At 63.6% G+C, this 12,631-nt stretch overlaps 2 protein-coding genes across 5 annotated transcripts; one reads left to right on the top strand and one right to left on the bottom strand.

Moving 5' to 3' along the window:
• Window positions 1-527: 527 nt before the first annotated feature.
• On the top strand, window positions 528-5,155 carry SHFL (shiftless antiviral inhibitor of ribosomal frameshifting). 2 transcript variants are annotated; one of them, XM_002722848.6, is made up of 8 exons: window positions 528-829; window positions 1,327-1,450; window positions 1,580-1,629; window positions 2,843-2,881; window positions 2,982-3,131; window positions 3,471-3,574; window positions 3,659-3,813; window positions 4,039-5,155. In XM_002722848.6, exons 1-8 carry the CDS (start codon window positions 809-811, stop codon window positions 4,269-4,271), a joined length of 876 nt encoding a protein of 291 aa, XP_002722894.4. In that variant the 5' UTR covers window positions 528-808; the 3' UTR covers window positions 4,272-5,155. The 2 variants fall into 2 exon arrangements, with proteins under 2 accessions (XP_002722894.4, XP_089172538.1); XM_089316412.1 differs by lacking the exons at window positions 528-829; window positions 1,327-1,450; window positions 1,580-1,629 and adding an exon at window positions 1,648-1,859.
• On the bottom strand, window positions 4,510-12,205 carry ANGPTL6 (angiopoietin like 6). Of its 3 annotated transcripts, XM_070059204.2 has the most exons (7): window positions 12,187-12,205; window positions 10,239-10,334; window positions 7,340-7,928; window positions 6,462-6,639; window positions 5,737-5,924; window positions 5,274-5,544; window positions 4,510-4,722 (listed from the first exon to the last, which is right to left on the bottom strand). In XM_070059204.2, the coding sequence occupies exons 3-7, from the start codon at window positions 7,919-7,921 to the stop codon at window positions 4,532-4,534; spliced, it is 1,410 nt and encodes a 469-aa protein (XP_069915305.1). In that variant the 5' UTR covers window positions 7,922-7,928; window positions 10,239-10,334; window positions 12,187-12,205; the 3' UTR covers window positions 4,510-4,531. The 3 variants fall into 3 exon arrangements, with proteins under 3 accessions (XP_069915305.1, XP_069915304.1, XP_069915306.1); XM_070059203.2 differs by lacking the exon at window positions 12,187-12,205 and having other exon boundaries at window positions 10,239-10,402; XM_070059205.2 differs by lacking the exons at window positions 10,239-10,334; window positions 12,187-12,205 and adding an exon at window positions 8,494-8,598.
• Between the last annotated feature and the right edge of the window lie 426 nt (window positions 12,206-12,631).

Here is a 12,631-nt window from a genome sequence, read left to right on the forward strand (position 1 = left end):
GCACAGCCCTGGGAGGCAGCAGGTGGTGGCTCAAGCACTTGGGTCCCTGCCACCCACGTGGGAGACCCGGATTGAGATGCCTGCTCCTGGCTTCGGCCTGACCCAGGCATTTAGGGAGTCCACCAGCAAATGGGAATGCACTCTCTCTCTTTATCTCTGCCAGCCAAATAAATAAAACTTTTAAAAAATAAAATGCACATTTCTAAAGCGCCCCCCAAAAGCTGGGGCCCATCACCCTGTGTTTTTCACAAGCACCTATGGATCATTCCCATTTTACAGAGCGATAAACTGAGGATCAGAAACGTCACAGTGGCCTGTCAGGAACTCAACAGCAGGGGAGGAGGGACCCCCCCCCACAAACCCCCCCAGGTCCTAACAAGCGCCCGGTCCGTGGGAGCGCACGCGGGGAGTGGGGGGCGCGGGGACCCGCCGCTGCCTTCGGAGGCGGCCCCGCCCCCACGGGGGACGTGAAGACGCGGCCCCCGCGCAGCGTGGGGACATGTGACCGACTGCAGAGGCCGCGCCGCCTCCCCCGCCCGAGGTGCGCGCGCCCCGCCGCAGGGCGCAGACCCCGCGCGCCCGCCTGGGTTTGGGGCGCAAGTGCAGAGGCGGAGCCGGGGCGGAGCCAGCGCACCCGTTCCCCACTTCGGAACCGAAAGCGAAACACCGGGCCCGGGCAGAAGGGCGGAGCCGGCCGCGAGACCCCGCCCCCTGCCCTGCGCGGCGGCCGGACCGACGGGCGCGCCCAGCGAGGAGGGCGGCTGAGCCACGCAGTGCGGACCCTCGCGGGGACCTGCGCGCCACCACCATGTCTCAGGAAGGTGTGGAGGTAGGCGATGGCCACGGCCGCGAGCCGAGGGGCCCGCGGCAGGCGCCGAGGGGGGCCCGGGGGCGCCGAGGGGGCTCCGCAGTTCCTGGGGGACCCCCATCCGCATCCCATCCCATGCTCAGGGCGAGCGCCCGGGCCCCCTCGGAGAGGAGCGCGCCGCTCACGTCCCCCGCCTCCGGAGCGAAGCGCGGCCTCCCCCCGAGGAGAAGCGGGGGCTGCGGGGTCAGGGGTCAGACCCAGGCCTTACCTGTGCGCCCCGCCCGCAGGCTGGGACCCGCGCCCGCCATCCGCTCCCACCCCCAGACCCTGTAGGGACTTGGGGGTTGTGCAGGAAATGTCGTGGAGAGATGGTGGGAAGGGGGGAGGGGGCGGAGGCCAAAACCAAGGCTAAAGTTCAGGCCCCAGGAATGTTACCTGGAGTTGGGGGAGGGGCGGCGGCTCGTCCCTCCCCCCCCCACCGGAGCCCACCTGTCCCCCCCCCCCCCCCCCCGTCCCAGTTGGAGAAGAGCGTCCGGCGCCTCCGGGAGAAGTTTCATGGGAAGGTGTCGCCCAAGAAGGCCGGGGCTCTGATGAGGAAATTCGGCAGCGACCACACCGGCGTGGGTCGCTCCATCGTGTACGGTGAGCGCGCGGGGGTCCCCGGCCGGCGCCGAGGGGGCGTGGCGCGGGAGGGCCCAGCCGCGGGAGGGTCTAGCCGCGGGAGGGTCTGGGCGGCGCAGGCCGCTCAGGGGCCCTGTCTTATCCCGCCAGGGGTAAAGCAGAAGGACGGACAGGAGCTCAGTAATGACCTGGACGCGCAGGTAACCTGTCCCCTGGCCTCCAAGGTCGGGGTACCGGGCGGGAGAGCCGGGGGGACCCTCTGGAGCGAGCAGGGCTGGCCACACACAGCACCTTCCTCAATCATCGGCTGGGCCAGGGAGCCTGCAAACAGTAGGTGCTCATTAAGTGCTGATTGTGTTCCATGGAGCGGAGCGGACGCCGCCATTGGTGCCAGGGAGCCCAGGAAGTCAGGGAAGACTCCCTGGAGGAGGTGATGCAAAGCCTTGACAGGGAGGAGTGAGCCCTGGAATGGAAAAGCAGGGGAGGGGGTGACAGGTAGCATAGGCTGGGAGAGAAGAGGGGGAACTGACCCCAGAAGAGGCGGGAAGGGGGAAGCGGCTAGGGCGTCCTTGTGTTGAACGAATGAATGAGTGATGACTGGCTTTGTGTGGGAATGGCTGGATCTCACCTACCTGGAGATAAAGTGCGCATCCTAATCTTTATAGGCATAAAGCATGTGATAGAAATAATCACAGAGGGTAATCATTGACCCGGCACTTCCCCGAGGGGCCAGGTTCCAGGAACTGACTTGTTTGATCACCACACGAGCCAGGACCCATTATTGATCAGCCCATTTTACAGACCAGTACTGAGGCACGGTGGTGAAGTCATGCTTTCTCCAGGGGCCCCGGGGGGACGAGTGGTTTGCCCACGTTCTCACAGCCGGAAGTGCCAAAGCCAGGACTTGAACCTGTGTCTGTTCAAATCCAGAGCCCCAAGCACTAGCCGAAAGCGACGGGGCCTCAAATAGGTGGCGAGCTGGTGTTTAGCGCGAGGCGGAATGCCTGGTTGGAGTCCGGCTCCGCCTCTTCCGGTCCAGCTTCCTGCCATGGGCACGCTGGGAGGCGACAGGGATGGTTGAAGAGCTTGGGCCCCTACCGCCCACATGGGAGACCCCGATGGAGCTCCAGGCTCCCTGCTTCGGCCTGGCCCAGCCCTGGCTTTTGCGGGCGTTAGGATGATCTCGGGCAAGCCCTCCCCTGCCTCTGGGCCTCAGTTTCCCCATATGAGCAATGGCGAGAACAGGTGCGCCCACCTGTCGGGGCTAACGGAATGGCTAAGGGAAGCCATGTACCTGCTCCTTGCTGGCTGTGCACCTGCTCTGAGCTCTGGGAGGCCCCTCCCCCAGCAAAGGCGGGTAAAGGGGAGACCCGAGTGCCTGCCCCAGTTTCTGCCCCTGGCGTCTCCACGCAGGACCCCCCAGAGGACATGAAGCAGGACCGAGACATCCAGGTGAGTTGGCAGCTGGGCAGGGGGACCCGTGTGGGGGTGGCGGCAGACGTGTGCAAGGCAGAGGACGGTGACCCCTGTCCCCACCCTGCCCGTCCCGCAGGCCGTGGCCACCTCCCTCCTGCCGCTGACGGAGGCCAACCTGCGCATGTTCCAGCGGGCCCAGGATGACCTAATCCCTGCCGTGGACAGGCAGTTCGCCTGTTCCTCCTGCGACCACGTCTGGTGGCGCCGTGTGCCCCAGCGGAAGGAGGTGACCGCCTAAAACTTGACCTTGGTTTCTGTCCTGAACGCCACTCCTGACCCCTGACCTCTGACCTCCGAGCTTGACCCGCATCCCACCGGCTGACCTGCAGCTGCACTTCTGACCTCCGACCCCGCTGGTTGCGAATTGAACTTGACTCCAAAGCCACAACCCTAAATGTGGCGTCCAGGTTCCCCTGGGAGAAAGCAGGGGGGACGGGGAGATGGGGGAAGCTGACGTTTGTGCGCTGGCCGGTGACTGTGGCACAGACGTCCCCACCAGTGGCCAGTGTCAGGCTGCCAAGGTCAAGTCAGTGACCTTGACCCCTGTGTGCGCCCCCCACCGCAGGTGTCTCGGTGCCGGAAATGCCGCAGGCGCTACGATCCGGTGCCAGCCGACAAGATGTGGGGCCAGGCTGAGTTCCACTGCCCCAAGTGCCGGCACAACTTCCGGTGAGGGTGCTGACCCCGCCCCGCCCCCCACCCTGCCCCAGCCCGGCCCCGCCTCCCATCCTCATAGTCCCTGCCCACCCGCAGGGGCTGGGCACAGATGGGGTCCCCGTCGCCCTGCTATGGCTGCGGCTTTCCTGTGTACCCCACACGGATCCTCCCTCCACGCTGGGACCGGGACACGGGCCGACGGAGCACACACACCCACTCCTGCTCGGCCGCCGACTGCTACAACCGTCGAGGTGAGGCCCTGGGCTCCGGCTCTGGGCGGTGTCGTGTGCCCTTAGCCTCTCCTCCTCCCGGGAGTCCGCCGTGACTACAGCCTCAGGCGACACCCCCGTCCCACGTCGCCGGCTCCCTTTCCCGCAGCTCTGGCCCCCCTCTCCTGTGGCCTCCCCAGAGCCCCCACGTGGCCCCAGCTCCCTTGTCCCTCGAGCCCCACACCCTCAGCACTGCTCTGTCCCCAGAGCCGCACGTGCCCGAGACGTCCTGTGCCCACCCCAAGAGCCGGAAGCAGAACCACCTGCCCCAGGTGCTGCACCCCAGCAGCCTGCACATCAGCAGTGGTTCCACGGTGGCCACGTGCCTGAGCCAGTGCGGCCTCCTGGAAGACCTGGACAACCTCATCCTGGAGGACCTCAAGGAGGAGGAGGAAGAGGAGGAGGAGGAGGAGGAGGAGGAAGGCAGACACAAGGAGTGACTCCTGCCCAGTCCAGATACGAACCAGACCCCTTCTGGGGATGCTTTATGTTGTTGCAAAACGCGAGCTCCCACCAAGACCTAAGCGTGCTTGGGGAGCCGTCCGGGTCTGAGATACTGGGGGAGGGGCTCCAGGGTCCTTATCTGGGGGGGCCGCAGCGGGACAGCCCTCAGCACTGAGCCCCGAGGGAGGTGGAGCAGGAAACTTGGGCTCCTGCTGAGCTGCGTCCCCTGGGCTCCCGGGGCCCGAGGCGCGGAGCGTCACAGCCGCAGGGGCCGGATCAGCATGGCCACCTTCTTGAGAGAGTACGCCCCGCCGCGGAACTCCGCCCAGTAGACGCCGTCCTGGTAGCGGCTCCGATAGTGGCCGCCCCGGTGCCATACGCCGTTGAGGTTGGAGTGGGCACAGGCATGGTACCACCAGCCTCCCCGCTGGTATAGGGCACAGTTACCTGGAGGGGGTGGGGGAGAGAGAGAGAGAGACCATGTCCCCTCACCAGAATAAAAGCTGCTACCAGCATCTCACTAGGTCAAGTCTTTTGCCAGGCACCCCCTGGCCCTTCCCAGTCTTGTTGACTATAAGCCCTGATCCTCCATCTCCTCACCAAAATAGAAGCCCTGGCTTCCCACTTTCTTCAGCCCAGTAGTCTTAATTTCTTCCCTATCTCCTTACCAAAGTATAAGTCACACCTTTTCTGCAAACTAGGAGACTGCCACCCATTGTCAAATAAATAAAAATTTTATTTCCTTTTAGAATAAGAGTCCTAACTCCCACCGCCTGCTGTTCACCAGAGTGAAACGCCTGAGTCTTTTTGCATCAGCAGAGATAAATCTAGGCTTCCCATCCCCTCATCAGAATAAAAGTTTGTTTATTCTCTTGCTGGACTAAGAGGTTACTTTGATCTATGCCGGAGGGGACTATTATCCCTGCCTCCCTTCATTCCCTCACCAGAATAAGAGCCCCACATCCCCTACCTCCCACCAGAATAAGAGCTCTCCTTACCAGAATAAGAGTCTCGGTCCCTGTCCACAGTGCTGAAGGGCTTGTCGTTGTGCCAGGAGAGCGAGTCCCCGGCATCACCGTGGTACTGGCCGAGCCGCAGGCGGTAGTGGTCGCTCTCGGGCTCCAGGGAGAAGCCGTCGTAGTGGGCACGGGCCCCACGGCCCCCCCAGTCCTCCAGCAGCACCAGCAGCTCGTGGTCCCCGCGGCTGGTGAGCTGGTGCACGGGTTCGAGGCCCAGCCAGTACTCGCCATCCGGCCGCCCAAAGCCCACCTGGAGGTGTGCGGGGGGGGGGGGTGGGGAGTGAAGAGGTCAGCAGGAGGCCTGGTGCCTGCGGGGCCCCACCACTGCCCGCCTGGCCCTGCTGCTGCCCGCCCAGCCCTGCCGCCGCCCGCCCGGCCCCGCCGCCGCCCGCCCGGCCCTGCCGCTGCCCGCCCGGCCCTGCCGCCGCCCGCCCGCGGCCACCTTGTACTGCTGCCAGGTGGTGAAGAAGTTGACGGAGCCGTCCTGGCGCCGCTGGATCACGGTCCAGCCCCCGCCCTCCAGCCGCTGCTCGCACCACGCTGACACCACATGCCGGCCCGGGCGCAGCTCGTACACCCCGCTCTGCCGCAGGCCTGCGTGGTAGGCCTCTGCACAATCCCGCCATGGGCCTGTGGGCGAACGGATACCGGGGCGGCACGGCCTGGGCCAACCCATCCTTTGCTGGACTCATAGAGTCCTGACTGTCATTGGTCCCCTCACCAAAATAAGAGTTCTGCCTCGTGCCAAAGCAGCAGCCCCGCCCACCTTATCAAAATAAGACTCCCTCCTCTCCTATTTCCAGTACTGTCCTAAGAACTTTGGTGTTTTTATTCATTTATTTGAGAGGCAGAGGGACAGAGACCGAGAACTCTCATTCCAGGTTTGCTCCCCAAATGCCTGCAGCGGCCAGGACTGGGCGGGGCCAAAGCCAGGAGCCAGAAACTCGATCCAGGTCATACAGGTGGCAGACGCCCAATCGCTTGAGCGGTCACTGCTTCCTCCCAGGGTCTGCGTGGGTGGGACGCCCACCCGGACCTGATGTTTCATCGTTTTATCAGAATAAGAGTCCTCCTCCCTGTTCTGTCATCAAAACAAAGGAACCCTTCCCTGCTCACTGGCACCCCCCCACCCGGGATTCCCACGGCTCCCCCTCCCCCTTGTCTTACCTGCTGGCTTCGTGGGGACGGCAGGTGGCCCTGCAGCCATGGGAGAGGCCAAGGGCGCCTGCTGTCTCAGGGTCTGGTCTCTCTGGGGCTCTGGGGCTGGGTCCAGCCTCCTGGTGTCATTGATGCCACCACCCACCAGGCTGACGGGGACCACGGGCACCAGGGGTGGCGGCAGGACCTGGCGGAGCCGAGAGAGGCAGGGCTGCGGGGTGACGGATGGGCCTCCCCAAACCCCGAGGAGCCAGCAATCAAGTTGGGGGCGTCTCAGCCCTTCTCCGCCCAAAGCCCAACTAAAGCCGGACATAAAGTCCCACTCCGGTGCTCCCCAGAATGTCCGTCTGCCTCAGTCTCCTTCTCCGTAAAGTTTGGAAAAAGTAGCGTCCGTGCAACAGTGAGTATTGAACCCCCTGAGCCCCGCCCCCAACCCTCCCTGGGAGGGAAGGTTCCAGAATCCACCGGAACGCGGCTGGCTTCGGACCCAGCGAGACGCAGGACGTGGCGGGAGGGTGTCTCATGGAGCGTGGGTGCTTGGCACAGTGGTTAAGTTGCCCCTCGCGATGCCTAAATGCTATATTGGACTGGCTGACCCTGTATGGGACTGGCTGAGCCCGTATCAGACCGGCTGAGCCCATATCGGATCGGCTGACCTCGTATGGGACCGGCTGACCCCTTATGGGACCAGCTGAGCCCGTATGGGACCGGCTGAGCCCGTATGGGACCGGCTGGTGGCTACTCTGCGTCCGGCGTCGAACTAACTGCTGGGAGCAGCAGCATCCGGGTATTTGCACGCGTAGACAGCTGCCAATGGCACGTTTGGCCTGGGGCTCTCGGGGCCCCTGGGGCGTGCGCGGGGAGGCAGCGGCTGCCTGGGCGCTTACCTGCTGCTGCCCGCCCGCGCCGCCCGGGCACAGGCGCTCCAGGCGCGCGATGAGGCCGCTCTGCTGGCTGACCAGCTGCGCCAGCTCGCGGAACTTGACGTCCAGCTGGTGGAAGCGCGCGGCCGCGTGCTGCGCCTCGGCCGACGCGTTGAGCACGCGCTCGCCCAGCAGGGCCAGGGCGGCGGCAGGCTCCGCCCCCTGGACCGCCCCCTGGACCGCCCCCGGCCCCGCCTCGTGCTGCAGCTGCGCGCGCAGCTGGCCCAGGCGCGCGCTCAGGCCGCGGCTCTCCTTGCGCAGCGCGCGCACCTCGCCGGCCACGGCGCCGTCGGCCGCGGCCACGCGCTGCAGCTCGCGCAGCAGCTCCTCGTGGCGGCCCACGCGCGTGCGCAGCGCCGCCAGCTCGCTGGCGTTGGCGGCCTCGGGCGCGGGCCGCGCGGGCGCGGGGCCGCTCCAGCAGACGGCGCCCGTGAACTTCTGCTGGGGCAGCACGAAGGTGTAGGTGCAGCGCGGGGCGGCGGCCCGCGCCCGCCACGCGCCCAGCAGGAGCAGCAGCTGCCACGCGCGCAGCCGGGGAGCGGCCATGGCGGACCTGCAGGCGAGAGAAGAGACGGGCAGGAGGCGGCTCCCCGGGCTCTCACGCCGTGCAGACGCGCGTGGCTGCACCTGCGTGGCTCCCGGTCCTCAGCCCCTACCCACCCCACACCCGCAGGATCCCGCCGTGGCCTCTCCGCCCGAGTTCCAGGCGCCCTGCGTTGGTTCAGCAAGCATTCATGGGCCGCCTGCTGTGTACCGGACCCCTCTTAGGCTCCAGGAATATACGGATAGGGGAACAAACCAGACCCTGGTAGGCGGATAGCGTTAAGAGAGTGTGTTCAGGAATGACAGGAAATCGAGGGAGAGGGAGGGGAGGCGAGCAAGGGCATCTTTGAGGCAAGTGCAGACAGGGAAGGCTTCCTGGAGGAGGTGACGGTGAAACACACAGGGAGGAAACGGGGGTGGCCGGTAGAAGGGCCTCCCCGCTGGAGGAGGAAAGTCAGAGCAAAGGCTGAGATGCACTGGAGGAGGCTTGGGGAAGCTGAGAGAGAGAGAGAGAGGGAGGGAGGGAGGGGGAAGGGGGTGGGGTGGGGGCGAGGTGCACAGCAGAGTCTCCCCACCTCTCCAGCCCGCAGGGCGGAAGCCCAGAGCCATCGCGTCTGGTCTTCACAGCCGAGCTAACCCATCCGCCAGACCGGCCGGCTCCTCTGTTTATACCCTGAATTCCTCCGCGTCAAAGCCCCCACCTCCTGCCCCATTCCTGGCTCCGGACATCTGGATTTCCTTACGAGAGCTGCCTCCCTCCCTGGCCGCCAGCCTCAGCTCTGTTCCCCTGCCCCCCACCCTCCCCTGCAGCAGCCAGTGGTGCCTGTGAACACCCACGTGCATCTGCGTCCCTCTGCCCAGAGCCCTCCGTGGCTCCCAAGCCCTCCCATGGCCCATAAGGCCGTGCAGCCTCTGCCTGGTCTTCTCCCTCCCCTCCCCTCCTCCCACACCAGCCTCCAAGGGTGGGCGTTTGGCTCAGTGGTTTGGGCGCCCCCTTGGATGCCTGCATCCCGCATCAGAGTTCAAGGTTGAAATCCCAGCTCCGTGTGCACGCGCACCCTGGGAGACACCAGGTGATGGCTCAGGTCCTTGGGTGCCCGACACCCACGGGAGACCCAGGTGGAGCTCCAAGCTTCTCACTGCAGCCTGGCGAAGCCCTGGCCGCTGCAGGCACTGGGGGAGCGAACCAGCAGGTGGAAGATTTCGATCTCTGTGCCTTTCCAATACAATGAAAAATACATTTTTAAAAGACTTATCTGAAAAGGAGATTTGACAGAGAGAGGGAGAGACGGAGATCTTCCACCACATCCTGGTCCACTCACCGCATGGCCACAATGACCCGGGCTGGGCCAGGCCAAAGTCAGGAGCCAGGAGCTCCATCCGGGTCTCTCACATGGGTGGCAGGGGCCCACATATTTGAGCCACCCCTGCTGCTTTCCCAGGCGCATTAGCAGGGAGCTGGATTGGAAAGGGAGCAGCCAGGACTGGCTCAAGATATCAGATGCACGCATTGCCAGGCGCTTAACCCACTTTGTCAAAGTGCCTGTCACTGTGTATCCATTTCCATGTTCTTCACGCCCAAGGTGGCCCCATGTGTTTCCCCTGTTTGTGGCCTGAATCCTCCTACCAAAATACTAGCTCCCTTTTTGTGGCCTGAATCCTCCTACCAAAATACTAGCTCCCCGGGACCCAGTCTGAATTTCTGTTTGCTGATCAGTCTCCAAAACCCTCATGTCCCCGGGGCGGCCAAGGCCCCGTGGGTGTTCTGAGGGCCCAGGCGTCTTCACTTAGGGGCTCATCCTCAACCCAGCCCAGCCTTGTGGGGTCCATACACAGCAGACACCCTGGAGCTCACACACTCACCCCCCTCCCCAAGCAATGGGAACACAGAAAATCCCAGTCTTTGTGCCGCTGGGGGCTCCAGCTATGAGAAAACAAACAGCCCACAGCCAGGTCAGGGTGACCGTGCCTAGAAGAATGAGGCTGAGAAGAGGGTGGGGGTCCCGAGTTGGAGGGGGGAGCATTTCACTGGAGGGGCCCTCCCTGGAAAGGTGACGCTAGAACCAAGGCCTGGAGGAGGGAAAGAACATTCCAGACACAGAGGCAGCACGTGCAAAGGCCCAGTGGTTGATCTTTGCCTCGGGTAGGCCCAAGGAACAGCAGGGAGGCCCATGAGGCCAGAGCCGGATGAGCGAGGTGGGGAACATGTGCAGCCTGGGGGGAGAGGGAGGCCGGGGAACCCTCCCACCCCCACCAAGCCCCAGGCAGATGCGGGGTCTCTGCACAGACGGGAATCCAGCCCTCACTCCCACCCTCTCACCTCTCAACAGCCAAGAGCCCGAATCCGGTGGGGTCTCGTAGCAGGCACAAGTCCGAGGATGAGCCCCAGGGTCCAGGAGGGGCTCTGAGCTAGGAGCTGGGGACGGGGACAGGGACAGGCTGGTGGGAGAGGAGGCTGGGTAAGGCAGCCCCGGGAGCCTGGGACTGGAGCCCCAGCTATAAATATTTAGCATTTCCCACGTGAGAACTGAAGCAGAATCGCCAGACACCCCCTACCCCGCCTTGCCAGGCCCCCAGAGGCTGATAACACAGGTCAGCGCCCTGGACCGCCCTCCGCTTCCTCCCAGCACAGCACAGAGCGTGGGAGGCTGCAGGCGCTGGCCGGCCGGCGGGGCTCCCACCCCAGACACACACACACACACACACACACACACACGATGATGGTGAACACCAGCGGGCACCTGCAGGGGGTCAGCTTCGCCTCTGAGCTCTGCACCCATGTTAATCCTCCCACCCTGAGCTGTTGCCCTATTTCCTACAAGGGAAGACTGAAGCCCAGAGAGGGTGAGCCACTCGCCTGCAGACACACAGCCGGAAGGGGAGGAGCGTGACTCCTGGACTCCCACGCATGGCATGCCGCTTCCACAATGGACACGAACACACCAATGCACACATCCCAAGGCCCAACAAGAGTGCAAACCATCGCACGGGGCACACCGAGGAGCAGATGGAGCTGCCCTGTGCAGGGGTGTGTCCAGAAATCATGCCTGGTACACACACGTACCAGGGCCCAGGCGCTTGGCCCAGCATCTAAGACCCTCCTTGGGATACCCATGTCCCAGATTAGTCCCGGGTCCTGGCTCTGCTCCTGATCCAGCTTCCTGCTAACGTGCAGCTTGGGAGACATCGGGTACTCAGGGCCCTGCCCCCGACGTGGGAGACGCAGATCACGTTTCTGACGTCTGGTTTTGACCTGGCCCACCGGGGAGATGAACCAATGGAAGGGAAACCTCTGTTTCTGTCTCTCTGCCTCTCCAAAAAAAAGTTTTTTAAGACATCATAGATTCAGGCAAGAATTGCACATTTGAAACATGGTTGATGGGGCTGGTGCTGCGGTGGGGGAGGGGGTAAGGCCAGCATCCCATATGGGCGCTGGTTCCAGTCCCGGCTGCTCCACTTCCAACCCAGCTCTCTGCTGAGGCCCGGGAGGGCAGTGGAGAATGGCCCAAGTGCTTGGGCCCCTGCACTCTCGTGGGAGACCCCAAGGGAGCTCAGGCTCCTGGCTCCTGGCTTCAGATCGGCACAGCTCTGGCCATTGCAGCCATCTGGGGAGTGAAGCAGAAGATGCAAAACTCTCTCTCTCTCTCTCTCTCTCTCTCTCTCTCTAACTCTTTCAAATAAATAAATAAATCTTTAAAAAAAAATGGTAGCAGGGGCTGGCACTGTGCCGTAGCGGATAAAGCTGCCGCCTGCAGCGCCGGCATCCCACGTGGGCACCAGTTCCAGTCCCGGCTGCTCCACTTCCCATCCAGCTCTCTGCTGTAGCCTGGGAAAGCAGTGGAAGATGCCCAAGTCCTTGGGCCCCTGCACCCGAGTGGGAGACCCGGATGGAGCTCCTGCATTTGGTCTGGCATCCGGAGAGTGAACCAGTGTCTGGAAAATCTGTTTCCCTCTCTCTCTAACTCTGCCTTTCAAATAAATAAATCTTAAAAACAAAAAACTAGTGACAACCACACACACACACACACACACACACACGGGCACCCCACAACTTGAAAAGACCAAGTGTGGACGTGGGATCACACACACACACATACACACACACTCTCCAGGCACACGTGGCCACACAGGGGCCAGCACAGTGACACACAGACCACACAGTGTCCCCCACCACACTTGGGGGGCATTTGTACCCCACTCAGATCACACAGGGACAGAGAAGGTGCAGGGAGAAGCATGCATACATGTCTTGGGGTACAGAAACTCACGGAGCCCAGGCCCAGGGTCCCCCGTCTGCAGACAGGCACGGCCAGGGGGAACTGTCTCCCTCCCCCGTTTGCACTGTGCTGAGCTCCGGAGTAACCCGAGTGGACTCTGGGGCTGGGAGAGGAAATGGCCGTCCCAGGTCTGAGAGAGGCTGCACTCCAGGCCTGGGCGGAGCCCCCCACCCGCAGAGAGAGAGGAAAGACATGGTGGGGGGGCAGGGGATGAGAGATGCAGAGAGGCGGGGGGGGGGTCGGAGTGAGAGAGAGAGATGGACATTGATGGACGATGTTGGAGACAAGGACAGAGACGGAGCTGGGGGGGGGACAGGAAGAGGGGGTGGAGGCTGGTGGGGGAAAGCCGGTGAGGGTTTGGAGAAGGAGCCAAAGGCCCGAGGCCAGGGCTGGGGCTCCCAGCCAGCAACAGGAGGGGGTGGATTATTCGCAAAAT

Source organism: Oryctolagus cuniculus, chromosome 16 (genome assembly GCF_051225735.1).
Source record: "Oryctolagus cuniculus isolate XC-2025 breed Fujian yellow rabbit chromosome 16, ASM5122573v1, whole genome shotgun sequence".
Lineage (NCBI taxonomy): Eukaryota > Metazoa > Chordata > Mammalia > Lagomorpha > Leporidae > Oryctolagus > Oryctolagus cuniculus.

Coding starts and splice junctions, on each gene's coding strand:
- SHFL (XM_002722848.6), top strand. CDS start 809: ATGTCTCAGGAAGGTGTGGAG. Junction 3,132..3,470: donor GTGTGCCCCAGCGGAAGGAG/GTGACCGCCTAA, acceptor CCCCCACCGCAG/GTGTCTCGGTGCCGGAAATG. Junction 3,814..4,038: donor CGACTGCTACAACCGTCGAG/GTGAGGCCCTGG, acceptor CTCTGTCCCCAG/AGCCGCACGTGCCCGAGACG.
- ANGPTL6 (XM_070059204.2), bottom strand. CDS start 7,921: ATGGCCGCTCCCCGGCTGCGCGCGTGGCAGCTGCTGCTCCTGCTGGGC. Junction 5,545..5,736: donor CCACCTGGCAGCAGTACAAG/GTGGCCGCGGGC, acceptor GCACACCTCCAG/GTGGGCTTTGGGCGGCCGGA. Junction 4,723..5,273: donor GGACCGAGACTCTTATTCTG/GTAAGGAGAGCT, acceptor CACCCCCTCCAG/GTAACTGTGCCCTATACCAG.